Source organism: Salvia splendens, chromosome 7 (genome assembly GCF_004379255.2).
Source record: "Salvia splendens isolate huo1 chromosome 7, SspV2, whole genome shotgun sequence".
NCBI classification, from domain to species: Eukaryota; Viridiplantae; Streptophyta; class Magnoliopsida; order Lamiales; family Lamiaceae; genus Salvia; species Salvia splendens.
Genome location: NC_056038.1, coordinates 2,477,102 through 2,503,804, shown reverse-complemented (window position 1 = coordinate 2,503,804; position 26,703 = coordinate 2,477,102). Strand labels below are relative to the sequence as shown.

The 26,703-nt window shown below is 36.4% G+C and overlaps 2 protein-coding genes and 2 pseudogenes across 7 annotated transcripts; 2 read left to right on the top strand and 2 right to left on the bottom strand.

The window, feature by feature from the left end:
* The first annotated feature begins 1,457 nt into the window (after nt 1-1,457).
* On the top strand, nt 1,458-2,526 carry LOC121740981 (annotated as a pseudogene).
* A 4,221-nt stretch (nt 2,527-6,747) lies between these two features.
* On the bottom strand, nt 6,748-11,212 carry LOC121741392 (polyadenylate-binding protein-interacting protein 12-like). 6 transcript variants are annotated; one of them, XM_042134125.1, is made up of 11 exons: nt 10,933-11,212; nt 10,296-10,847; nt 9,807-9,917; nt 9,675-9,719; nt 9,512-9,584; nt 9,319-9,431; nt 9,159-9,218; nt 9,020-9,067; nt 8,872-8,940; nt 7,155-7,216; nt 6,748-7,072 (listed from the first exon to the last, which is right to left on the bottom strand). In XM_042134125.1, exons 2-11 carry the CDS (start codon nt 10,734-10,736, stop codon nt 7,015-7,017), a joined length of 1,080 nt encoding a protein of 359 aa, XP_041990059.1. In that variant the 5' UTR covers nt 10,737-10,847; nt 10,933-11,212; the 3' UTR covers nt 6,748-7,014. The 6 variants fall into 6 exon arrangements, with proteins under 6 accessions (XP_041990059.1, XP_041990056.1, XP_041990058.1 ...); XM_042134122.1 differs by having other exon boundaries at nt 10,296-10,837; XM_042134124.1 differs by having other exon boundaries at nt 10,296-10,831.
* A 5,568-nt stretch (nt 11,213-16,780) lies between these two features.
* On the top strand, nt 16,781-20,915 carry LOC121741665. The gene is made up of 7 exons (XM_042134520.1): nt 16,781-16,969; nt 18,876-19,045; nt 19,253-19,374; nt 20,171-20,241; nt 20,326-20,412; nt 20,513-20,726; nt 20,911-20,915. The coding sequence occupies exons 3-7, from the start codon at nt 19,335-19,337 to the stop codon at nt 20,913-20,915; spliced, it is 417 nt and encodes a 138-aa protein (XP_041990454.1). The 5' UTR covers nt 16,781-16,969; nt 18,876-19,045; nt 19,253-19,334.
* On the bottom strand, nt 20,910-23,572 carry LOC121741393 (annotated as a pseudogene).
* Nucleotides 23,573-26,703: the final 3,131 nt, after the last annotated feature.

Below are 26,703 nucleotides of genomic sequence, written 5' to 3'. Positions count from 1 at the left end.
GAAAGCGTAGGAATTAGGGAACACTGTTGTTTATGGGGATTGCTATTTGCAGAGATGAACAAACAAAGGATCTCCATTTTTGGTTTTCTTTATATACTTAAAAAAAAATCTTATTGTTACAAAATGATAATAGGTATATCTTATTGTATATCACAGACATATATAGGAGTATTAAATTGAGCAGTGGTGGGGGTAATTGATAGCCTTCCGCATCTCTATAGTAACTCTAATTTATAGTTATGCACCCTAAAATAAAACTTTTGGAATTCCATGAATTAGATATAGCAACTTTAAGTGATGATTTATCTAATTTAAAAAATGATATGGTGGTGAGTCCATTTTATTTCCCTTAAAACGTCGGTCCTAACTCCAATTGTCTTTTCATTTTTCGGCCTAAACGAAGTGAATGACACTTTTCTAATAGTTTTATTTATCTGTATTACTATATATACAAAAGAATTTACTAGTTGCTTCTTCTGTAAGAGTGTAATGAATGCACACGTTTTTAGTATACATGATATCTTTATTACAAATTTCTACTACAAGTTTGTTATTTGACTATTTCATAGCAATATCGACTTAATGCTCTTTTTAAGTTTTTTTTGTGACAAATAGTAGTACGTAGAAAAAATAAGATGATAAGGCTAATATAATAGTGGGCTAAAATCTTCTTAGGCTTTGATCCAAGGCCGCATAGCTATTTTTATTTTGTTAGCTACTTCAAAACCAATCCTTTATAATTCACTCTACATCTTGATCTTGTATTGTGTCCATTCGAAAACATCAAATGCTGAGATCTTCTATCTTGTAATAGAGATATTTAAAAATCAAATCCGATTGTGGTGTTGAGTCTTGCAATAGAGAGGTTTAAGGATCAAATCCGGTTGCTTCACGACTCGTCCATAAAAAAGAATGACACAACCATGTATTTTGAATAGACAAGAGAATCCGAGAACGATTTCTTACATCCGTTGTTGACATGGTGCCACAATTATCTTTTCACGTCCAAAACTTCTTTTTATCGGATCCACACAATCCGTCCACCAAGTAAAATCACAGATCCAGTTAAAAATCGGCAATTTAATTTTTATACCGATTCTCAACTTTTTTTTGATTTTCCATGAGTTCGCTAGTTTTCTAGTTATGGCTCCGAAAACTTTGAATCCAAAACCGAACTGCTATAACTGATATGCCGGTCGGTTTTGATTCAACCCGTGATCGGAGCCAGAACTTGCATCCTATACACGAGAGAGACTACTGGCCCATGACATCATATGGCCCTCAAACTTCAGGTCAGGCCCATGAAAATAACTTGGCCCAATAACAGGCCCAATCACAAAACTAGATGATTCGCGAATCCTGCACAGAAAATGAAATAGTATTATCTAATTTTGCATGAAAAAATTTCGAAAGAACATTCAGGAAAAACACACAATCATCTCTCAATCAGTCAAGATGAATCCACACTCTTCTACCATCACTCTATTTATACACAATTCCATTCCATCGTCATCAATCAGATTTAGTTCAACAAAATTGATTTCATTACTCCTCTGTTTTCTTCTACAGTTTGCGTTTGCTTCATTATAAAATGGCAGCCGGAATTCTGAGTTTTTCTCCGCTTTCATCAAACGCCGTCGTTCCACCGACAACCAGAGCTTCCACCGCATTCTTTCCTAGAGCAAGACCGTCGCCATCTATTAGAGCTCAGGCCGCCGGAGAAAACAAAGACTCCGCCGTCGACGTTCATGTTTCAGCGGCCAAGGCGGCGGAGACCAGCGCACCGCCGTCGAACGTCGCCCCCGGCCACTCTCCGCCGACATATCTCCTTTCGGTAAGTCGATTTCCCCTGATTCAGTTTCAATTTCAATTTAGGGCGAAATTCGCGATTTAACCTTGCCATCCACGAGATTCAGTCCAATCGCGAGTCGAATTCAAATTAGGGCAAAAAAATCACCAATTATTGATGACTCAATTGCTCGATCTCCTCACACAATTGCAGGATTGCTGGACAGAGCGTCGCCGATGCGGAGAATGCTGGACACAATGGACAGGCTGTTCGGCGACGTGATGGCGTACCCCGGCGCGGCGGCGGCGGGGGACGTGCGTTTGCCGTGGGACATGAGCGAGGACGAGAATGAGGTGAGGATGAGATTCGACATGCCTGGATTGTCGAAGGAGGACGTGAAGGTGAGCGTGGAGGATGACGTGCTGGTGATCAAGGGAGAGAGGAAGGTGGACGGCGAGTGGTCGAGCGGGAGCAGCTACAGCTCCTACGGCACGCGGCTGAGGCTGCCGGAAAACTGCGAGAAGGAGAAGGTGAAGGCGGAGATGAAGAACGGAGTTCTCTGCATCTCTGTGCCGAAGACGAAAGTGGAGAGGAAAATCGTCGATGTGGAGATTCATGGTTGAACAAATTCATGGTGTTTTCGAATAAATTGGTGTAAATAAAAAAAATTACTGCTCTTTAATAAATTGGTGTAAATTACGCATAACTCGAAGGTCTCCTTATTTAGTGATATTGAATTTAATTTGACAAATTTAATTGAAGAAATTCAATGGGTAGAAATATGGATAATCTTGCTATCAACACGTTACACGCCTCATAAAGTCAATGGTAATTACAAACAAACAAATGACCAAAGGCTTCATTCATTGCTTCAATAACTAAAAGAACAAAGATTATGCTAGTTAAATTTCAACAACACATGTGTGCCATGTATGTGTACATAGATAGCATTATTAACATGGCACTACCTTTTTCTTACTTAGTTAGTTTAATTTCTTACATGTTTTTTAGGATTGAGGAGTTTGTTGAAAATATTAAATCAAGATATGGGAAAACATTATATCAAAGTATAGAACTTAGAATAAGAGCTTGTATTGCTATATTAGCATCACAATTACTATAGTATTTATAGGAATAATTCATATTGATAAAACAATTATTTTATTCTAAATTTTGATTTGAATATGCTCTAATTATGCGAACAAACTTCACATTGGGGCATCCATCATAAGGCGGACACTTCCAATAGCCCCGCCATTTTTTTTGTCCACAACCCCAGTTTATTTGTCCGCGCCCACAAAAAAAGTGTCCGCAGCTATAGTGGACACTTTTTAGCCACTTTTCATTTTATTTCATTTTTCATTTATTTTAATTCAATTATAATTAAAATTATCGGACTACACGTAATTAGAAAAAAAACGGCTATAGTTAAATAAATTAAAATTAAACACTAAATTTTCGTCGTATTAAAGTAATGGAAAAATTATACAACGAAAATTTAATCAATAGAAAATTACAATGTTCTTCACGATGCACCACCTCCCCTACGTGCCCAAACTTCTTCAATCAAATCGGCCTGGAGTGTGGTATGTGCTGTGCTCCTGCGCATATCAGTGAAACGTTGGAGCAAATATTCATTACTACGTGGTACACCCATCTGTATTAGCACGGAGGCAATACCGTGACTTGTACTTGCGCCATCTTCCGGTGCCCAGCGCTCTGCAGCAAATCCTTCATCTTCTATTATCATATTGTGCAATATTATACATGTTTACATAATATTCGCGACATCATCTTCGTGCCAAACTCGTGCCGGGCACCGTATAATGGCTCATCGCGCTTGGAGCACACCAAAAGCTCGCTCAACATCCTTCCTAGCAGCCTCTTGTTTTCGGGAAAAATATTGTTTCTGCGGTCCAACTGGTTGGCGAATTGTTTTGACGAATACGGGCCACCGAGGATATATCCCATCTGCCAAATAGTATCCCCTACGGTACTGCGTTCCGTTAGCTACGAAGCTGATTTCTGGACCCTCCCCTCGGCACTCATCATTGAAGAGAGGCGATGACTGAAGAACATTGATGTGGCTGTTCGAACCTGCAACACCGAAATACGCATGCTAGATCCGCAAACGGTAGTCAGCAACAACTTCTAGAATCATCGATGGACCTTTGCTTTTGAAACCAGTAGTGAACTGGCCTTTCCACGCCACCGGGCAGTTTTTCCACTCCCAATGCATGCAATCGATGCTTCCTAACATCCGTGGGAAACCGTGAACCGAACCGTGCATATCTAGCAGTCTCTGGCACTCATCAGAGGTGGGCTTTTGTAGGAAATCCGGACCAAATATTTTTCGGATCCCCTTACAAAACTGCCTGAACACCGTTAGGCTAGTTGTCTCACCCATCTATAGGTATTCGTCAAACAATCAGCCGGTCCGACATAGGCAAGTTGCCTAATTGCAGCGGTGCATTTCTGAAAAGTAGACAGCCCGATCCGGCCAGTGCAATCACTCCAGAGGATAAAGCACCGGTACCGCTCCGCCAAATTCATGGCTATATGGTTGAAGAGTCGTTGCAACATTCTGAATTGCCGATGGAAAATCTCGGGTGGATAACGGGGGTTATCCACAAAGTAGTCCGCCATTAGACGCTGGTGCGCTCCGCTATGGTCTCGTTGGATGGTCCGATGACGAGTAATCGCGGCCTCCGCCAATTACGCCGCGCGCGCCGCATTCTCCTCGTCGGCTTGGTTCTGCACCCCTTGAATCAAAGAATTCCACGCGTCATTCCACAAATCGTCCATTTTTAATACCAATTGAATCCACAAATTTTACTGAGAGAAAGTATGAGTAAAGAGTTGGAATGGTGTGAAAATAAGTGAATAAGGTGTATTTATAGGTAAATTAAATTGAAATTATAAAAAAAACTGGAAAAAAAAAAATTTCGTCCGCCCCAATCCGCTGTGCTGCGCACTTCCGCGCTATAGGCCTGCACGCCTATCGGCGCTGCGCATCTCCCTCGGTGTGTCCTCGCACTCTTCTCGCCGGAGGGCCTTCCGCCCCAAAAATTGCGTCCGCCCGAGGCGGACGCTACCCGCACTATAGTTAGGCGGGGCGACGGCGGCATGGGGGTGGCCGGCGCGCCACCCCTATAGTGGATGCCCTTACTACAATTCATTTTCTTCTGGAATGGGAAGGAGACCAGGCTTCCAGCTCGTTTGATTGGACAGCAGCTCCTCCAGCTGCTTCTTCGTTATCACAATCTTTATTCTCTTCACCGCCGCCTCCGTCCGCCGCCGCCGCAACTGAAAGTTTCCAAGGGAAAAGATAGTAAGCTCAAAGCTTGGAGCCAAAAACTTGCCACATTTTCTTGATTGTGTCACTCCAAACCCTTCAAAATTTAGTAGCAATTCATTCACAAAAACTGCTGATTTCAACTCCATGACTTTGCCATCATCCACTTTCACTACCTTCAAAACTTCTCTTCTTCGAATTGATAATTTTAGGCATTCCATAATTTTAGACAAGCTAATTTTGCGTTTGGTTTTGAAGATTCTTATAAGGAAGGTGACAACAATAGTCCAAATTTAAAAGGTTAGTGAAATATTTCAAATAAAAATGGTCAACACGCATGCAAAAGAGATGTGCAAGCATGGGCGTGGCTCAGCCTATTTGTTCTCACTGTACAACCACTAAAGCACTGTGTACTACCGGTTCATGCATGCTAGGATAGTCCTATTAGTTATTCTTCATTGTCTAATATTCATACTTCATAATCCATTTGTCCACACTGGTGTTGACGACGACACTAACTGCTCCGACACAACGTTATGTAATTATTTGTCACTTTCTCAAATCCAAATTCTTGATACGCCACTGGTCGGTCGACTTCCCAACTCCACTGGAAATTGGAACCCGTCATTGTATTGACCTTGACCTAATCTGTGTGAAATCTTATTTATTTTCTACTATGCATTAGTATTAATTTGCCAATGTAATAGATTATGAGTACATGGTTCTATAATTGTTTGTCTAAATAATAAAAAGGGAATTTGCTTCCACAAAAATGATGTTGAGAAGCCAAAAACAATGTCATTGTTATAAATGGTTATTTTGTTGTTTTATTAGTTTTTTTTTTTTATTTTGTTATATTTGTGTGGGTTCTCCACTAAGGTAAATTGTCGTTATTACAAAAGAAGAACACAAAGACACCAATTATGACTTGTGAAGAGACAAAGATTTCGTCCTTCCACGAATTTTGCACTTTATAATGATTTAACTAATTGCTTTTGCAATTTGTAACCTTCTCCAAGTTTGTGAAAGAAGATTGTGGAAAGAGGGTTCATTTATACTCCATAAGCTTGCCTAGTAAAATTAATATTAATATATAAAATCAAATATTTGAAGATAGTTAAAATAGAATTAATTTATCAAAATAAATATTGTTTTAATCAATCAATCCTAATAATATATAAAATCAAATATTTGAAGATAGTTAAAATAGAATTAATATATCAAAATAAGTGTTGTTTTAATCAATCCATCTTACGACTCAAAGTAAACTTTCCGCTAACGGATATGATCTCAACAGTCCGACCAGATTACACCTTGAAAATATCTCCGACTATCAGCCAACACAATAAGACTAAACACCAACACTAACACTAACACTAACACTAACACCAACACTAACACTAACACGAATCGAGTCATATCATACATATGAAGTACAAAAAAAAAACTATCACCATAGCCTTGACTTAGCAATCCCAAATCAAACAGAGGAAGAAATCAAGAACTTCTTTTTCATTGTTCTTAACAACTCCAACAATTTATGACCTAAAACACAACGAATTGAGATGATCTTCTGCTGATAACCAACATAATGGAAAGTATTTTAAGCGCTATATAAGAGGCAAGCATTGGTAATACCAAAGGACGAAGCAACGCCACAAAATTTGGCAAAAAACGAGAATCGTTAAAACTTCCAAGTGAGAACGAAGCATGTGGTAAAAGTAGCAGAAGTAGTGTGAGGGAAGTGCCTACTAAGCTCAACGCAGCGTAATGTGCAGCATAATAAAGCCTCGAAAATAGTCGTACTCTACAGGCAAACCATACATCTGAAGCAGACATAGGAAAAATAGAAGCTAAAAACACATAGATACCCCATGGCAAGTATCAGTTTCTATGTATATATAACTTAAAAGAGGTGCTTCATGAGCAATCAGTGCATGGATTGGCGTGGGGCACGGGGTCGGACTGGAGTCTTAGATGGGCTAACTCTGCAAGTGCGAATATCTCGGATTAATCATTTACCACAAGGAGAGACTGTCACATAGATTGAGTGAATGGATAGGTACGAACCTTATGGGCAGTGATCCTAAGACTGCTCCGCTGCAGTTCAGCGCTGCTATTGCACTCTCCGCCTGAAAAGGGGGAGATCAGTTGCATCAAACGTACATGCCAATAGCACGACTTATTCGGATTTACAATAAACAGGAGACACAATCTGAATTGAGAATATACAATGTGAAGTTGAGATGATGTATCAAGAAAGGACCGATCCAGAAAGTGTCATACATTCAACATGTAAAGATTACTGGAAACTAATTCTTAGCCCTCCCGAGAGTATAGTAGGAAAACTCCTAGTTGGAAACAGCATAAGAAGGGGGCTAACTTATCGAAACATCATCGTGCCAGATAAGAAATGGATCACACTTGCATGTCACAACAAAGTATAAAAATCAAGAGGAAGAACTGAGTAAGGTTGCAAAAATATATTGTTCACTGTGAAAGGAATGTACGAAGATCTTATGATAGAAATTCAGTAGCAATATGTGGTCTTATTTGAAAAAATTAATGTATTATACTCATATTAGGCATGCTAAATGAAAGCAATAATATTATATGTAATTTTGTGGAATCTTATTAAAAGCTAAAAACCAACTACAATGAAAGAAAAGGAACTAACTGAATCTATAACAACACTAAATAGGGGTATGGTTCAACATTTGCAACTATTGTTACTTCTATCCTTAAATGAATCAGAGAAAAAAAAAATAGGGGCAGGGCTAATGTCAAGCAGCACAATCCGAGACAATTATCCGAAAGTGTTGACACGATTGTCTAAAATCTCACCAGTGAACCTCTCAGATATAAGCACGTTTCTATATTGCATCAAACAGATATCATGGTTGACCCATTTATCTATCATGGGACTCCCAAAATATATTAGACCCGTAATCATGAAGGCCTTTCTTCACTGATTATTAACATTTGTTCCTTAGCTTCCTAATTTGTCCGACTCGCACTAGAAGAAGCATCGTAGAATGAAAAGGTGAAGAAAAAGGAAAAGAAAGTGAGAAAACATGTACATAAAATGGGCAACAACAGCACTGCATCTTTCCGGAATAAAAGGTGTCCAAACAAATTTGTATGGTTGAGTATGGCACAATAAAGCAAGGTATTTTGCAAGCTCATATATAACAAAAGTAGAAACATAATGGCAGCATCTATAGGCTATAGCATGTCTACACGTCAAATGACATAACTAGTGAATAACGCTTGAATATGTTGAAGAGGATTGGCGATGTCAGGATTTGTCAAAAAGTTTGTTAATAAAGTTTTGCAAAAGAAATGGTACCATGCAATATGTGGATGGTTGACCATATGCTAAACCAACAATAGGTTGAAAGAATAAATATTGGCATTTAGTGCGAAAGGAAATTTGATGCAACAATGTTTCCTTACACAATTCTTGACTAAGGGAACAGATCAGCACTCAGCAGCACTGTTACTAAGTATACTATACGTTACGACATTCACAAATAGTAACAGATTTTCCTCTATTAGACACGAACAGAAGATGGTACTCTAATATGTCCAACAATTTTTTCCTTATACAATTCTTGACTAAGGTAACAGATTAGCACTCAGCAGAACTGTTGCTAAGTATACTATACATTACGACATTTACAAATAATGTAATAGATTTTCTCATGCAATGTCAAGTTTGGCAATAAAATAATGACTTCTCGTGCTACAACAAATAAAGAATGAGGGGGGAGCCTGTTGTTCTTACCATCACAAACTCCACAAAAGCTATACGAGTTGAGTGATGATAATCACCAAGCAACCTCAAACGATAAACCTGAGTCAACAGATGCATTTCATGAATTATAACAATTTCAATAATGAGTTGTTCAGGGGTATCATGAGCAGTTACAAACCTCTCCGCAAATAGACTCAAAGAAGAGTTTGACGTCTGCTTGAGTGACCTACATCAAGCAACAATAAATCACTTTTTTGTGCCTGGCAAGAAATTGCTCATTGACACTGCATGGAAAAAATTTCTGAAAACCAAAGTACCTTTTTATCTATGTTTGTGCAGTAGATAGTTCTTGCACACATCTCCCTTTCATCCTCAGACTAGTTCACGAAAAAGAAACACTCAGCGTGTCATTGTTGAACTAACTATTGCTTTCACGTGTCTAGCAAGTAAAAGAAAAAAGGAGAGAAAATTTCTTACCCTTGGCAAAAATGTTGGATTAACAGGGGCAATAGCAGTTTTGGAAGGTAGCACTTTCACAGGATAATAGCCGAGCATAGTTCCAGCTAAGCTCAAAGCATTCCTTGCCCCTTCTGCTCGTCAGCAACAAACAACTTGATGTGAGAAGGTTAGAAATTTAATGAAATACACACAAAAGGTACAATGTCCATACCCTCGTCAGTGAATTCAATGAAGGCAAAGCGAAGAACGGAATTGGGGTCACCACAGACACGGCAATCCACCACCTTCATTATGAAAATCATGGAAAACAATTACTACTATTTAGTAGCTAATGCTTGAAATAGTAACCATATTGAGGGAGAAAATACATTTACCTGTCCACAGCCAATGAAAAGCGCCGCAAGTTGCTCTTCGGTTACCTACATCCATCACAGGAAAACGCCAAATTTCATACGTTTTTAAAGGAATTGAATGATAAACCGGCCTCAAACCTAGATTCTCTTTACCTGGTGATCAATGTCAGAGACATAGACCGTCCGCCTAATCACGTCCTCTCTTTGAGCCATGCTCGTTCGGCTATTCATCCTCCGCTTCCCATTAACAAAGCCATTTTTCTTCTGCAAATCACAACACCATCACCATTACCAAACAACCTCTTAAAAAACTAAAACAACAGAGAAACACTATAGGACAAAAATACGTAATCATTGAACAACTCACAGTAAATAAAAATCAATATCCGAATCTCACTTCTTCGTATCCAGACAATTCGGGCTTCAACAAATCCATGAACTAAACAACCCCAAGCCATACTACATTAAACCCAACACATTCTCATCATCTATAGCCCTATATTTTCCAGCAACCAATCAAAAGGCAGTGGGAACTCAACACCCCAAAGCAAAATAAACACAACAGAAACAACAAAAAAAAGAATCTTTGAAAGAGAATTCAACACACAAACACAATATCATTGATCACGTAAAAATACCAACCCTTCTAAAAGAATTGGCAGTGGGAACTCCCGAGTTAACCTGCTGCTGCATCACAAAACCATTAGTGCTGAACCCAAAATGCCCGGCCGCAGCCGCTGCAACCGCAGCAGCGTGAGGCGGCACCAGCAGCTTGTGCGGCCCACCACCGAAGGCGGAGAGAGACGGCGGCACGAATTCCTTCGCCATCGGATTCAATTTCGACAGCATTTCCTCCAAATCCCGCATATCCCTCTTAAACCCCTCCCCTCCATCGTCTTCCTCCCCATCCATCTTCTTCTCCAAAGTTCCCCCATTTCCATTGATAGCCAGCTGATGATGGCCGTTAGGCATCTTATGGAAACTCTGATCAGCCGGCTTAGCTGCCTGCCCGTTAACCACCGCGTCGTTGTCGCAATTCGACGACGCAATCGCGTTAGCTCCGGCATTCTCCACCACAGCCATGATCAAAGAATCACGCTTTTTCCGCTCTTTCACTTTAATTTTTTATTTTTTCCACACGGGTCTGTCGAAAGCAACAAAATCGGGTAGCGTTTTACCTGATGCTAAACGAAGCTGGAAAAAATCAAAGCTGGAAAAAATCGAGAATTCTGCAGAAATGCTAAACGAAGGGATTAAAACAAAATCGGAAGCGTTTTACCTGATGGGCCGAGCTCTAAATTGCCTCCATTTCAGCAATCAAACTGGAAGATCGTGAGCTAAGATATCAATAAAAAAACCGGAATTATTAAAAAAGGCAAAAAACAGAGCACGCCTTTTGCTTATAGAATTTGTGGGTTATTTTAGTATTTGCAAGAATATTTTACTGAGTCTGCAAGGAGAAGATATGCGCAGAGAGAGGAGGAACAGTGCAAAGTATATAGACAGAGAAGAGGGTTTTAGTGAGAGAAAAATGTGGCGAATTGAGGTTTCTCTTCGGATCGTCCGTTTCAGCTTTTCTAATTAAAATTAATTATAAAATATACCGTATTATCTTTTCTGATTGGTTGGAAATAGCAGTTTCATTTTAACTAATTTCAATAATTATTAAAATGTTCCAAATATAGTTGCCAAAGGAATATAATTTGCACATATAAAGCCAAGGCACACGGCGTTTCTCTTTTCTTTGGATAGACCGTTTCTAGCTGTTTTTTTTAATAAATAAATAATATGATCATATAAATAACTTTATGATTTATTAATTTTACTTTAGTTATTGGGTATTGCACTTTATTTCGATTTTATTTTTAAATCATTTATTTGTAATAGTTGACCGTGCAACAATAGTAGATACTTCTACCGCTTTAGGAAATAGGAATATTCCAAAATCAATTCTTACAAATATGATTATAGCAAAATCTAACACCTTAACTAAAATTTATAATGGGTCAATCAAAGAAATACACATGTCATTTATAACCGAACGAATGTAGTATTTTATTGGGATGTGATAAATATAAAATCATAGAAGTAATTCATAAAAATGAGAGGTGGAGAGGGAAACTAGCTTTAGTAGTTTTTTTTCTTGTTCTAATTTGGACTTAGTTTACAACGCCTTGAATAAATTTATGATGCATAAACCGGATAGGACGGAGGGACCCTACCGACCTAATGACTTTTATATTTGTATGAAATTATTTTTTTTTTTAGATTTTGGTAAATGAATAAAGATATGTAAGTCATAGTATGACTAGCTATAAATAATATTTTAATAAAATTGAGGTTTTATTCAATATTTAAATAGGTTAGCATTGTTATGTCATTCTATTTGTTCTAGAGAGGGGATGATTTAATTAATAATAAAGGGAGTATAATAATTATAAGAGCATTATCAAATGAACCATATATTTTATATGTATTGAAATTTTAAAACCACGGTGATGGATGGATTACTCTATCAAAATTTATTTATATTATACTATATCCGCCCACGATTATCGATTTATATTTCCTTGTTATGGGTAAATAAATACATGTTTCATTTTATTTTTTACTAATTTTGATAAATGGATCATACATTCTATTAATTCATTTTATTCAGATTTTATTATATCTTAAATTATTTCTATCCGTATTTATTTACTAGTACATTCTAATAATGAGGAATCATGGCCACATCATTGAGAAACAACAATTCTAGATTAGTGACACGGTGACACCCATTGAGTAGTATATTTTATGTATGATGCTAATGTCATCATTGAAAAGCAAGATGGTTGTCAGTAAAAGTAATATAGAGTGCGATTGTAATTATTTGAGTGAGAGACATACAACAGTGGTTAATTAGGGCTTAAGTACAAATTCCGTTTATCATTCCCTAGATTTGGTGTTTTAATCAACATGATGATTCTATGCTAAATATAGTGATCACAAATAAGCTTAAAAATTGGAACAGTTTATCCCGCTTTTAAGCATATATTTGTTATATGGAAACGTGACTATTTAAATATTTATTTATTGGTTAAAAGATTAAACATTTAAGTTGAGATTTTGGTCGTAAAATAACCATTCAAACCATGAAAGACTAAATTTTGGCCGATTTTACGAAGTTTGAAATTAAATTACATATTAAATTATTTGAGTTTTAATTTTTTCAACTATTTTTTATATATAAAATGTAGTACTGTTTTTATGACGTTTTATTAAAATAAATATTTTTTTCTTTTCTTAAACGTCATTTAAACATTAGTAAAATATTTGGATGGGAGTTCAGGGATAACTGTTAAAAAATTTGAAGTTTATGAAATTTGAACAAATTTTATGATTAATCAAGTGTTACTAACCTGAAATAAAATGAGTGAGTCTAGTACAAATATGAATGAATATGAATTATAGTAAAATGTAATTTGCTTAGTAAAATGTTTTTTTAATTTAGAAATTGTAAGTTCAAGTCCCTATGATTAAGAGATAAAAGAATCATTATGTACTTTCCTTTCAATTTGCAAGTCGGTATTTGAATTACTCGACTATATGATACTCTCCATTTCATGTTAGTAAAGTTTTTTTTCGGCACAAGAATTAAAAAATAGATATTAAATATATTAAACAAAAAGATAATAAAGTATTAGGAAATAGATAAAAGCAAAGAGAAAAAATAAGAGATGGAAAATGTGTTGGTACTTTTTATCAAAAAGGGAAATAATTTTGTTATTATGGAATGTTTAAAAATAGAAAAATAACTAAACTATCGGATGGAATAATAAATAAATAGTAGAGTATTAATATTATTAGAAAGAGATTAAATGTGAAGTTAAGTATGGATGGATGTGGATGATATATTATGAATATATAGTAGTAGATGAAATAGATAGTTGCATGAATGAATGGAATACAGTAAATCATAAATAATGATAGTACTAATATTGTGTGAGGAGGTGCCACGTGTAACGTGGCTTTTGTATCTAAATCATAAATAATGATAGTACTATACGACAGCAGTGAGATTTGAACTCACTTATTGCAGCAAGAACTGCCCTTCTGTTGCCAACTGCGCTACACCCCTGCGAACAAACTAGTAGATTTATAATTATAAGTACGGTATTGGTGTCCAATAACTATTTCTAAGTTACTCCACTCCCTCGAGCAATCTCTGTGGTGCAATAATCTCCACTGGTCATAAACTCGCTGAGTATTGTAACAATTTTTTGCATAACAACATTTGACATTCAAGTTTTTAATTTTCTTTTTTATTTTAATTTTATTTTATTTTTATTTTTTGCTTAAGTTTAGCCTGTCGAGGAAAAAGAGAAGGGAGCCATGTATATTGCTACGATTACTCACATAATAGTATTAGACGTGCATTTATTTTTTTTAAAATTACTGTTTTAGAAATGATTTAGAAATGAATTTAATTCTCATCTAAGAATTGCAACTATGACCATAAATTCATATAATATATCATAATTTTACTCTAGAATTTCATAATTTAAAAGTTGAAAGTATTTATAAATAAAACAAAATATAAAAAGCATGACATTTGTCTTTATTAGAAGCGTGATACTATCAATTGGAACCTTACACACCTCGTTTATCTCATGCGTGCTTAGTTGCTTTCTTCCAATTTATTTATTATACTAATCTTCCCTCTCACATCAATGTCTCATGGTCCTAGTATCTTAAAAATGGCGATAAATTTATAGACTATATTGAATTATGTAAGTTGCAACACATTTCCTATTGTTATTGAGATTGTTTGTGTTTATTCATAACACAATATAGTCTATAAATTATTAATATAATTTGTACAGAATATAAGAACAATATAATTATACTGAGTAATAAATAAATTAGAATTTAATGGTTTAAAATAAGCATCACAATAGTAACCTAGTGCTGACTGCTGACCACTAGTTTGAATTTCAAATGTATGCATGTGGAAATAAATCATTTAAACTATCACATAAACATATTCATATCAAAACCGTTGTTTTCTTTTCCAAATAGCACGTTGAATTCGACCAAAATTAGTCATGGTGACCGATGCATTAAATGCTAGCTATTTTGTATGTGAATATGTGAAAAGAAGTTATGCTACTTGTTATGCATTTATTTTTACAATACTATCAGTATCAATCAAAGAGTTGTTGTCACAAAAATGAATCTAGATACATCGATTTTTTTTAAGTTGAAGAGCGACAATAAATACGAGTACTATAAAAAATAACCATAAAAGAGTAACATGAAGCTTAAATGCAAAATCATTGCATCAATTAACACAAAATGACAATCTTGAATTTCAAATTAAAATTTACTATCCATGTCCCCCAAATATTGTCTCACTTTGACCCGACATGAGTTTTAAGAAATGTAATGGAAAGTGAGTTGAAAAAGTTAGTGAATTGTGAGTCCTACTTTTATATATTAGTTTTATAATAAAATGTGAGTAGGAATGAATTAGTGGAATATAAGGTCCACTACCAAAAATGGTAAAAATTGAAATGGGAGAAACTTTGAGGGACGAACGAAAAATGAAAAAATGGGACAAATTTTCAAGAGAAAAGTGGCTATCAAGCTTAATAAAAATGTTTTTTTCTTACATCTCTCTCAAAACACTATTATGAGAATTTTCTATTTTTTAAAATTTATTTAGACTGAGACACTTTAATACGCTAGACAAAATAAACTTTATTGTAATAGATAATGTGAGACACATAGTAATGTTAGCACTATGAAGACATGCCAATAAACATTATCACGGGCTAATTTCTTACAAGAAAAGATAACAGAACAAAATATAAGAATAAATATGACCTCTAATAATAAGCAATAGTGGGAATTGATCAGGGTAATAAAAAAGTAATACATATTTTTTGGCCCCAAAGGAAAATTACATTATTCTACAAACTAGGAAAATAAACTGAAATTTTAAAATGATAAACAAGGATTCTTGTCAATAAAGGTGAACCAAATATAGAGCTATACAAAATATAAAGCAACATTTTTTTTTCTCTTGGCGGTCAAAAAAAGGATATCCAAAAAATGTAATAAAAATTTTATCATACAATGGTCAATGAAATAACTAAAATCCAAAAGAGGAGCCTAAACGGCTAACCATATATATACATAAATCACCAAAAAAACAAAAATAAAATTCTCAAACACACACAAACATCATAATGTGAAATAGGAATTTCCGCCCGCAGGGGCGTAGCGCAGTTGGCAACGGAGGGACAGATCTTGCTGCAATGAGTCTGGGTTCGAATCCCACTGCTGTCGTGTAGTTGCTTCTATCTCTCAGGCACAAGTGTGAGGCCTTGGGAGATGGGCTTCTGGCAGCCAGTGGGTTAGGGTCTCCCCCTTAACGGGCTACTGCGTACCCTGATTGAACCCCCTCACATGATGTCGGACCGGAGTGTGGGGGCCGCCAAGGCGACGGAATCGCCTTTGCTGCAGTGAAATAGGAATTTTCACATCATAAAGAGCATGAAGTAGCACACTCTTTTGCCCACTTAATTAATACTTGATTAATGTACTCCAATGACTAAAATTAGTGGACCACTAAACCTAAATAATTCAACATTAATGAGATATAGAAGAAGAAGGAGCGGTGCTCTGTCCGGGGAGATGATTTCCGCCGCCGGTTAAGGAGGAGGAGAGAGGGAGAGAGAAACTTGAGAGAGATGGAGGCGTCGCATGTTGCATTAGGGTTTTAGAATATTATTAATTTATTGTATATTATTTGAAATTTTTGTTTAATATTTTGTAGGCGTTTAATACTTCTTATAAAACTATGTAATCAATTTATAGTATCTTTCTTGATTAAATACAGTTTTTAATTTGCATTTTTTATTTATTGAACTTTGTATAATATACTCTCTCCATCCGTGAATAGGAGTCCCGTTTTTCGATTTCGGTCCGTCCGCGAATAAGAGTCTCGGTTCTCCTTACTATATTTGGAAACAATAACCACCCCTACTTATCCACATAAATTTCAAAAGTGCCATTAAAAAACCCCAAATTAATTCCCTATTTTTCTACCCAAGACCCTCCGCCTCGCATCATTTGCATAATTCAGTCTCTCTCTCCCCCATTCTCACACACTCTATCTCGGGAACCCTAATCGCCCGTCGCCTCCATTGCTCCTTCTCGCCCACCGCCTCCTTCTCGCTCCGTCGCCACCATCGCCTCCACCTCTCCTTCTCGTTCCGTCGCCACCACCGCCTCCTTCTCGCTCGTCGCCACCACCGTCCCCTCGTTCGGTATCGTTTTGCTTCAATCTTGTCTTTTGAAATCGATTCCCAGCGGATTTGAATTGGAGTGTGGATTTCGCATATTTCTGTTATGAATTTGATTAGAAATTGGTTTTGTTCTTGGTTTATTCTCCAGATTATGACTGCAATTTAGTTGAATTGTTTCTTTGATTCAGCGATGCAATTGTAATTAAAGTAGTAGTTCCAAATTCAGGGGTAAATACATATCTCATACAAAATGTTTCACATTTGTTTCATATTAGTACAAAAAGTTTGAAGTTTACGTAATCATACAAAATATTTCACTTGTGTTTCACTTTAATACATTCCGTTACATGTGTTTAAACGATGTTAACTTTTCACTTATGTGACGTAGAAACCATAAAACAATGATGAAATTTTTTGTACTAATATGAAACAATGATAAAACTTTTTGTAGTATCATGAAACAATTATGAAACATTTTGTACTTCACATAGATAAAGAGTTAACGACATCCAAACAAAAATAACGGAATGTATAAAATTGAAACACGAGTGTTGTATGATTTATGTAAACTTTAAACTTTTTGTACTAATATAAAACAAATGTGAAATATTTTGTATGTGTTATGTATTTACCCCAAATTCAATCAACACACAGCAACTATTATTATAATCAACTAGTTTCTTAAAACCTGTGCCCATTAGGAATGGGACTCCAATTGAGGGAGTATTTTTTAATTATTTTTTAATAAATAATTAAGTTTCTTATAGTTAGAATTGAGTTGACTTTGATTTACTTATATTTCTATCTTTTAGACTTTCCAAAATTTTGAAATATGTATGTGTTAAATTTAAATTTGGCTACACCAAAATAATTATAAAAAGTGAAGTTAAATTAATGTTATTATTAAACAAAGAACAATATTGCATCATAAGAACATTTTTATTAATACGAAGACATGCTATGTGTTAGTTTCGATTACAATTTATAGTACGTCTTTCTTGATTAAATACAGTTTTTAATTTGCATTTTTTATTTATTGGACTTTGTATAATATATATTTTTTAAATAAATTTTTTAATAAATAATTAAGTCTATATATATAGTTAGAATTGAAATAGGGAAAAAACAATGAAATAAATAGAATTAGAGTACTACGTGTTTAAAATTCTATCATCCTACTGCTTTTCATATGATAGTGGTTACGTTTAACCATAGCAACCTCCGCTATGTTATAGTATAACACAACAGAGGATTCTCCCCATCTTACACGTGTTTTTATTGAATGTGTCTTTGTTATATATCTCTCATAAAGCAAATTGTCTATAAAATTTAGATGTTTGTGTAGTGTTTTTTTGTCATTTGTCACTTTGTGTGTATTTGTGCATTTTGCATATGCATTTTATTTTTGTGCGTACTAATGTAATAGTTGGATGAAAGATATAGCCATACATGGTTTATGGTTTTATATATTCATTTATTTTGTATTTATAATTTGAAACTTTTATGTCTCGTGCATAGCACGGGTGTTAATACTAGTAAAAATAAAAATCGGGACGTCCGTCGGGAACCAGCAATGGCAGACGTCACGACGGACGTCGTTGGAAATACGTGGAACTTCGGTGTCCGCGTCCGCAGGTCGCTCGCCGCGCGCGGACTTCTGGCACACCGGTCCGACGTCCACCTTTTGCGGATGCTCTTAATGATGACCAGTAACTAGTCAATCAAATGCAATTTTAATGCAAATAAATTTAAACTTCCTAATTTAAATAGTTTCATTTAAAAAAATTCTTCTAATTTATACAATTTCGTTGTAAACAAATGACTCTTTGATATACTCCTATAGACTATAGTCCTATTTAACTTGAAAATAATTTCAAACTTCATAATTTTTCAATAAATTCAAATTTCTTGATTAATTTTATGACAGGGAAAATATTTGAATAATAAAAGTATTTAAATAAAATCAATTTCTTCTGCTGGGCCGCCGCCATCTTAAGTCTTCATCTCCACAAGCCCTGATTCCTGCGCAGAAATACTGAATAAGTGAAAGTAAAGCAGATTCCGAAGTTGCCATCCACAGCTCGTTTCAGCCACGCGGTAATCCTTTACCCTTATTACATCTTGCGTTTTTTACTTTTTCAAATTTTCCAATGCTAACTGCGGGAACTTATAACCTAGTTATAAATTTTTGAACTATTTGTTTTTATAAGAGGACGATATCGTTTATCCACTGCGAAATTCAATTGATTTGGTTGGGTTTGTTTCATGTATTTTGTTGGATTGAAGATCTTGCTTGTTTTTCAGTTAGGAAAAAGGTTTGACTATGAAGGGGAAATGAACGAAAAGAGAATCTTCATCCTCCAATTTGGATTCCCAGGAACCTAGAATGGACATCAAGTCCATCCTGAAAGATATTGAATTTTTGGGTAAAATTAAGTCTCTTTACATTTACTACTATTATAATCCAATTTGTTGGATCTTTGGTTAAGTATGTCAATTTCTTGGAGCTGTTGTTGTAGGGAGAAAAATATTGACAATTTGATTCATACCTATTGCTGTCATCATTCTAGTATATTTGATCTTATTCTTTGCTGTAATATTTTTATAGTGAAGAAGTGCATCAATGTTTTGAAATATTTCTCTGAACTATGAAGGCAAAGGAATTCAATATTTTTTTCAATGAATCCGTTCACATGGTTTATTAGAAATTGCTCCATGAAGTTTCAAGGGTTTGTTGTTGGTTGTGTAGAATAAGGTCTGGAAAAGATCACCGTCATAATAGGTTTGAGATTTTGGTTGAAGATCACTAACGTGTAATCTTTTGTTGATGCTTTGCACCCATGGCTGAATTGCTCCTTCCTCTTACTATGAACTCTTTCCTTTGTGTGTGTATGTTTGTGTTGGATTTGACAAATGAATTTGATTAACCTTTTGAATTAATCCTTTCACCGAACTAGTTGTATTCATCAGAAAGTGCTCCATGTGGGTTCGAAAGGTTTGTTGTTGGTTGTGTAGAATAATGCAGAATAAGGTTTGGAAAAGATCACTGTCCAATCAGGTTGAGATTTTAGTTGAGGATCACTAACTTTGCACCCATGGTTGGAATTGCTCTTCCCTCTTACTGCGAACTCTTTCTTTTGTGTGTGTTTATGTTTGATGAGACATATGAGATATGGGTGTACTACAATATCTTGGAATGTGTGTAATTTCTTGTTAATTCAGGTTTCTCACACATGATATGGAAACAGAAAAAGGACTTGGAAAATAAGAAGGTAGTGTCACTCGGTGGAAAGGTATGTTCATTTACACCATTACTATTGCTGCACATATTGAGCTCTCAAGTACCACGTATGAACTTTGTGTTTCTTGTTAAACAGCCTCCAAAGAAACAGAGGTTACCTCTTAATGTTGCTAGAGTTTCAATGAAGAATCAAAAGGATAGAGAAGAGAAACTGCTTCAGGAGGTTACTTAACATTCTCAGCTTCATCATTTCATTTAGTCACTCTAAAGCTGTATGTCAATTAAGATTAGAAATGATGTGTAAATAATTGGTCTCTATACAGAGAGCTATACTTGGAAGGTTTGGAGCCTACAGTAGCAGTAGTTCCAAGAAGGTGCCAGAGAGGAAACCAGCAGAGGACAGAATTCTGAAGTCGATGCAAGGCGATTTCAGAAAGGGGGTTCTCAACGTCGGGCATCTGTTGAAGCCCTCAGCCCCTGAAGCCTCTAACTACAAGGGCAGGCACCCTACGGGTAAAGGGAAGAAGAAGAAAGATGGCAAGAGAAAGGGTGGTGGTGGTGGTGGTAAGAGGCGTCACTAGGAATATATCTCGAAGTGACTACTCTTCTTTTAAATTTCTTCGCCTTTCTGAACCCGGCTATGACTCTAACTGTAGAACATACATACATTCATGCCTCGTATCTATTGGCATGCTCAGATTTGTTTTGTTGATCAATGTAGAATGAAAATTTGTGTTGCTAATTTCTGATATATAGTTTTCAGTTTATTCTACCTGGTAGCGCAAAATTGCATAATACATTTAGCAACAAGGGAATGTTTGCAAAGGAACTTAACACTATTTACAAGAGATCTCATATTTTTCAACTCTCTACAAACTTCATTTTTAACTCATTTTCATCTAAAAACACCTTCTTGAGCAGGAATCAGCTCGCGGTCGACTCAACGACCACAGGCTCCAGTTTCTCTGTTTCACCGTTTTGTTTAGGGGTGATGAGACCGTATCCCCCGGCTCTCCGTTTGTAGACTATGTTGATCTCACCTGCAACATGGCACTCTCTAGCGTAAGTGTCAGTGAGGAGCCCCGTCATATATAAAGATGAAAAGACGTGAAGTCAGCTAGGGGTGGGCAAAAAAATCAGAAACCGAATACCCAAACCGAACCAAACCGAAATTTTGAAATTCGGTTCGGTTATTTCTGTTTTTTGGTTCGGTTCGGTTTTGAAAATACAAAAATTTTGATTTTTCGGTTCGGTTCAGTTCGGGCGAAGAAAAAAACCGAAAAACCGAATTATATATATATTCTATTAATTTAATATATTATATTATATATAATATATAGTATATTATTTTAATAAATTCTACTATATTATATATATTATATGTATTATTTATTTTATATTATATATAAATATTCTATTAGTATATATAAAATAAAATAAATTACACACATATATATTAATGTTATATTTATTTTTTCGGGTTTTTTCGTTATTTTCGGTTTTGTTCGGGTTTTTTCGATTTTTTAAGTTCGGTTTTCGGTTTTTTGGTTTCAGTTTTTCGGTTTTTCGGGTTCGGTTCGGTTTGGATTTTGAACTAAATTAGTTTTTTCGGTTTTGGTTCGATTTTGACAAAAAACCGAACCGAAACCCGAATGCACACCCCTAAAGTCAGCTTACCAGTTTCTTCGTTGCGAAAGCCATAGAAGTCATGATCGAGGTTTTTCAGCTGCTCGACTGCCTCACTAACAGTCACAGGGGGCATATCGAAGTACTTTGTGCGAACAATCTGCAAACAAAAGTGTATATACCGGGAGATTGCTAAGTTAACACAAATATAATGCACAGAAAAGCACACAAGGCACACAAGAAAGTGAAAAAACAAAATTAAAAAGAAGAAAGAGATGAGGAATGACAATTTCTTCCTCTTCAACTCCTTCACCCTGAATTCCCTCTGCATCAGCCTCATCTGCTTCATCGGGTACCGCCTCAATATCCTCAGCAACCAAGAGTGCACCGTGATCCCTAACCTTGAGCCTGTCGAAGCCCTTCATATGGCGACCATGGTCCGAGTCTTTCTCCTTAATCTTTTTCAACTCTCTGGATAATGGAAGAAACCAAATCTATGCTCCCATAGAGCTACTCAGCATCTTCTTCTGCTCGAACCACTCCATGTTTCTTAGTGAACAAAGTAACCTACATACATTACCACAACTACTTAGATAGCATACTAACAAACACGACCCCAGTAGGATAAATACAACACGGTTGTAAGACACACGCACCTCACACCTTCGCACTTTTGGGCCTTTCCCTACCTCTCCACCACGGATGGACAACCTGACATCGACTTCCCTCACTAAATGGCTATGCTTTTGCACTGCCTTACCTAACTTCTCTTCCACATAACTCTTCACAGAGGGATTCAGCTGCATTTTCAATCCATGAGAAGATCAATGAAAGAGCATCAGAGAATAAGCTCACCACAGTTTCCCCTCAACATTATCCCCTTTGTGTGTGTGCGTTTACTCACCTCCCATCAAATCGATTACCGCTACACCTCTTCAATATCAGAAGTGAGAACTGACTAACTACATATTGAACACTAGTTCAAGCTTTACCTCTTTAGCAACAAATAACAACTAATTATACCTCTAAAATCAAGAAAGTTCAGTCACATTCCATAAAAAAATATGAATTTACTAACTAACTATCTAATCATCAAACTACACATTGAACACTAATTCAAGTTTAGCTGCACATGAATGATCATTTTCTTTACAAAATCAAGAATCCACCGGCCCACAAGATTCCTCTCAAAACTCAACCAGAATCAGTCAAATACAGCAATTCTAAGCATGAGGAGGAAAAGGGCACCTCCAAATTTTTGCCTTGGAGAATCAATTTCACAGAAGAGAGAGGGCAATCCCATGACATTTTCATCCCAAACGATCTCTGAACAACCAATTCACGGCCTCGGAATCCCGAGCCGAGAAAACTGGATTTCTGTGAGGGAAATGAAAGTGAGTGAGAGCAGCCAAACGACGAAGAAGAAGACGAAGTGGAGCAGGAAACATGGTGTTGAATTTGATAGGTGAAGCTCTTCTGAATCGCTGGAGCTACGAGTAGCGCCATTTTTCTAGTGCTTTAGTGATTGAGCTTCTCTCAGTTTTACTGTTGCAGATGATGATTGTTCTTGAAGATTGCACAGGAGGGGATCCTTTCCTGGGAAATGAAATTCAAGAAAGAAACAGTTGCAGTGACGATGAGAGAGAGAGAGTGTGATGATTATCCAAAGTGGTGTGATGGGTGACACGTGGTATTGGATTTTGGCGGGTAGTGAAATGGGCCGAATATTTGAGGCCCACTCTTTAATGAAATGGATAAGCCTTGTGTTGGATGTATGTGCAATTTAAAATTCTTAAGAATATTAAAATCACAAGTAGTAGTAATTTTTTTTAAATCACAAAAATAAGTCACATTTGGCTCATTCATGAATCATGATACTCAAACATATGAATCTGAATACGAATAAGTCAAATAAATGGCCACCATAAGATTAATGATTTTAGAGTGGCCAACATAATGAGTATTGAACCATTCATTATGAACCTAGCATTCTGTTAATTTTTTGAAATAAAAAATAGTACTTCATATAGTACAGATACCATAGTACAATATGAATTAATATATATGTAAAAGCATAGATAATTTTGAGATTATGAAATACACTTAGATTCATATTCACTCACTACAAAATCGATCTTTATCGAATACATTTGATTAGTATGCATCTTATGCATATGTTGATTAACATATTGCAACACAACTTGGATTATGCTCATTGTTGGTACAAACCAACATAAGTTTTGGTTCCAATCCGCCCAACATAATAGAGATCGCGGTCATAGTTCAACTGTTGATGACCGGTTCAAATTTTAACTTGAAAAATATGGTTTTGTATCAACGGTCCGGTTTGATTTAAGCATCATTATTTACACGTATCCACGAGAAATATCTCAACTTTATGACCGTAGAGCAAACCCCATCTCTCACAATTGTGAAGCTCACCCTTGATGCGACTTTTAAAACTAAATAATGTACCATGATTTTAACTTATTTAGTTTATCATATCATAATTATCAAACACACTCTTAGATAAGATTGCTCCTAATCCCAACTATCAAACATGCTCTTAAAATATAGCAGTGGTAATAAAACATCGTAAACTTAAAAGGCGGACCAAAAGCAATCTTAAACATTGTGAATTAAGAGTGTTATGCTAGATTTTAATTCTAGACTTTATTTTATGGATGACAGTATAATATCAATTTAAAATAAGTTTAGAGCTACCCTAAATCGTTAAGGATACATATTTCTAGTGTTATCCATTTTGTGACGTGTATTATCTTTCTCTATCACTTTTGCAACTTGGAGTTTGGTATACCTAGGCATTCACAAACCGGCCCGGCCCGCCGGTTAACCGGCGGTTCGGAACCGCCGGTTCATGAACCGGAACCGGGCCCGGAACCGGCGGGTTGAACCGGCAGAAGGGTCGGCGGGTCGAAAGGGCCGGTTCAGGTTCGACAATATCTTGAACCGTGAACCGGCGGTTCGGCGGTTCGAACCGCCGGTTCAAAGGGCACAGTGTAAAGTAGGCTAGGGGTTCGTAGGGGTTCAGGTAGGGTTTAGGTAAACCGGCGGTTTTCCGGGAAACCGATGGTTTTCGTCAGAAACTGCCGGTTTTCGGTCAGAAACCGCCGGTTTCCGCCGGTTCCGGTGACTTTTCAGAGGCTAGGTCGTAGGTGCAGTGTTTAGGCCTGCAAAACCGGACATAAACCGCCAGTTTTCTGACGCAAACCGTGGACAAACCGCCGGTTTATGCTTGAACCGCCGGTTCCGGCGGTAAACCGGCGGTTCGACCGATTTCAAATTTCAATTTTTTTTATTATCCAATTTTACTCCTATAAATACCTCACTTCTCCTTCATATTTCCTTACCTCATTCTTGTGTTAACAAGGATTTCATTCTCAATCTTCATTTCTCTATTCTCTCCTCATTCTCTCTAATTGCGCAAGTTTACGTTTCAATTCTACACTTTCTACTCACCACTATATTTGTTGTTGTGCTCATAATTTACCACTTCTTTTATACTTCATACATATTTCATTCCAAGTCCATACTACTTTCATTTATCAATATGTCTTCTTCTCGTGGTGGATCGGGACGTGGTGATCGGGTGTTTATATCTTTCGCATAGTTGTTGGGATAACAGTTTGGCTTTATTTAAATTGTTCAAATATTTTAAAAATGCTACTGTTGAATTGTCGGGTGTTTATTATTGCACTGCTGTTCGTGTTTTGGAGCATTGCATGTACATATCCCTTGGTTTTAAAACTGCAATGAAAAATGCTTCCTCTTCTCCCGAGTTAATGTGCGTTTTGTATTATATGATTGAAAAATGGCTCAAGTATTTCAGTGAGATTCTTAACGTGTTTTTGATTGCAAAGGTATTGGATCCAAAATGGAAATTAGCAGGTACCTCTAGAATTTTAGATTTTTATTATAACAATTTGAGTTCAATTGATCTTGGTCCCCTTCAAGCAATCCAATCCGATACCAGTGACGAATTTGGAGTCGACCTCTCAGAAACCTTTCAAATAAACCTCCCGGACCGGTCAGTTGTGCAACAAAACCTCGAGTTAAACTTGCGCTCTCTCTACACCGAATATGAAACCAAGTATAACACCACCCACCAAGTCAGAAGACCCCCTCCTCCACAACATAACTATGGCTTTGCATTTCAAGCCGATTATGATGACCCCGACGCGCAATCCCAACTAGCCGACCTATACAACTACAGCACCGGCGGAAGGTCCTCAGGTATGGTCAGTGAATTAGATTTATATTTTGATTCACTCTTTTCCTTTGGTGATGAAGGTCCTACTCCTCCCGGAACCCACGAGAAAGATTTTCCCATCCTTGCTTCAATGGCTAAGGAAATTTTTTCTGTTCCGGCTTCCACCGTAGCCGTCGAGTCCGCTTTTCGTGTTGGCTCGCGTGTGTTGGATGAATCAAGAAGTAAGCTCTCGACGAAAAATATGGAAGCCGTGATGTTACTTGATGATTGGGCCAAAGCTGACGTCCGAGAACAAGAAAATGATTGGGATGATCGTCAAGAGGGATCACAAGATGAATTCACCGGGGATGAAGCTTAGGCCAACCGTCAACCGCCGCCGGCCAAGCCAAATAGGTAAGTAAGGTAAGAGAACTACGTGGACTTTGATTCCCTAATGCAAATGAGCAATTGGGATACGTAGGCACCTCAACTTAAATTTTAAATTTAAGTTGAGCTCAAGTTCTTTTTCTTTTATTTCTTTTTTTTCCCATTAATTCATACTTTAAAAATATGCAAATACAATTACATAATTGTATTTGTATATACTCTAGTCGATGAAGTATATTTCTCTATACGGCTAAATGAGGGAAACTTTTGACAATTCTACTATAATTGTTG

What these genes read in the sequence shown, in the direction of transcription:
- LOC121741665 (XM_042134520.1), top strand. Translation starts at nt 19,335, where the DNA reads ATGGACATCAAGTCCATCCTGAAAGATATTGAATTTTTGG. An exon ending in GAAAGATATTGAATTTTTGG is followed by an intron (nt 19,375 to 20,170) that starts GTAAAATTAAGT and finishes TTGTTAATTCAG; the next exon opens with GTTTCTCACACATGATATGG. An exon ending in TAGTGTCACTCGGTGGAAAG is followed by an intron (nt 20,242 to 20,325) that starts GTATGTTCATTT and finishes CTTGTTAAACAG; the next exon opens with CCTCCAAAGAAACAGAGGTT.
- LOC121741392 (XM_042134121.1), bottom strand. Translation starts at nt 10,736, where the DNA reads ATGGCTGTGGTGGAGAATGCCGGAGCTAACGCGATTGCGTCGTCGAAT. An exon ending in TCTCTGACATTGATCACCAG is followed by an intron (nt 9,720 to 9,806) that starts GTAAAGAGAATC and finishes TGATGGATGTAG; the next exon opens with GTAACCGAAGAGCAACTTGC. An exon ending in ATCCAACATTTTTGCCAAGG is followed by an intron (nt 9,219 to 9,318) that starts GTAAGAAATTTT and finishes TTCGTGAACTAG; the next exon opens with TCTGAGGATGAAAGGGAGAT.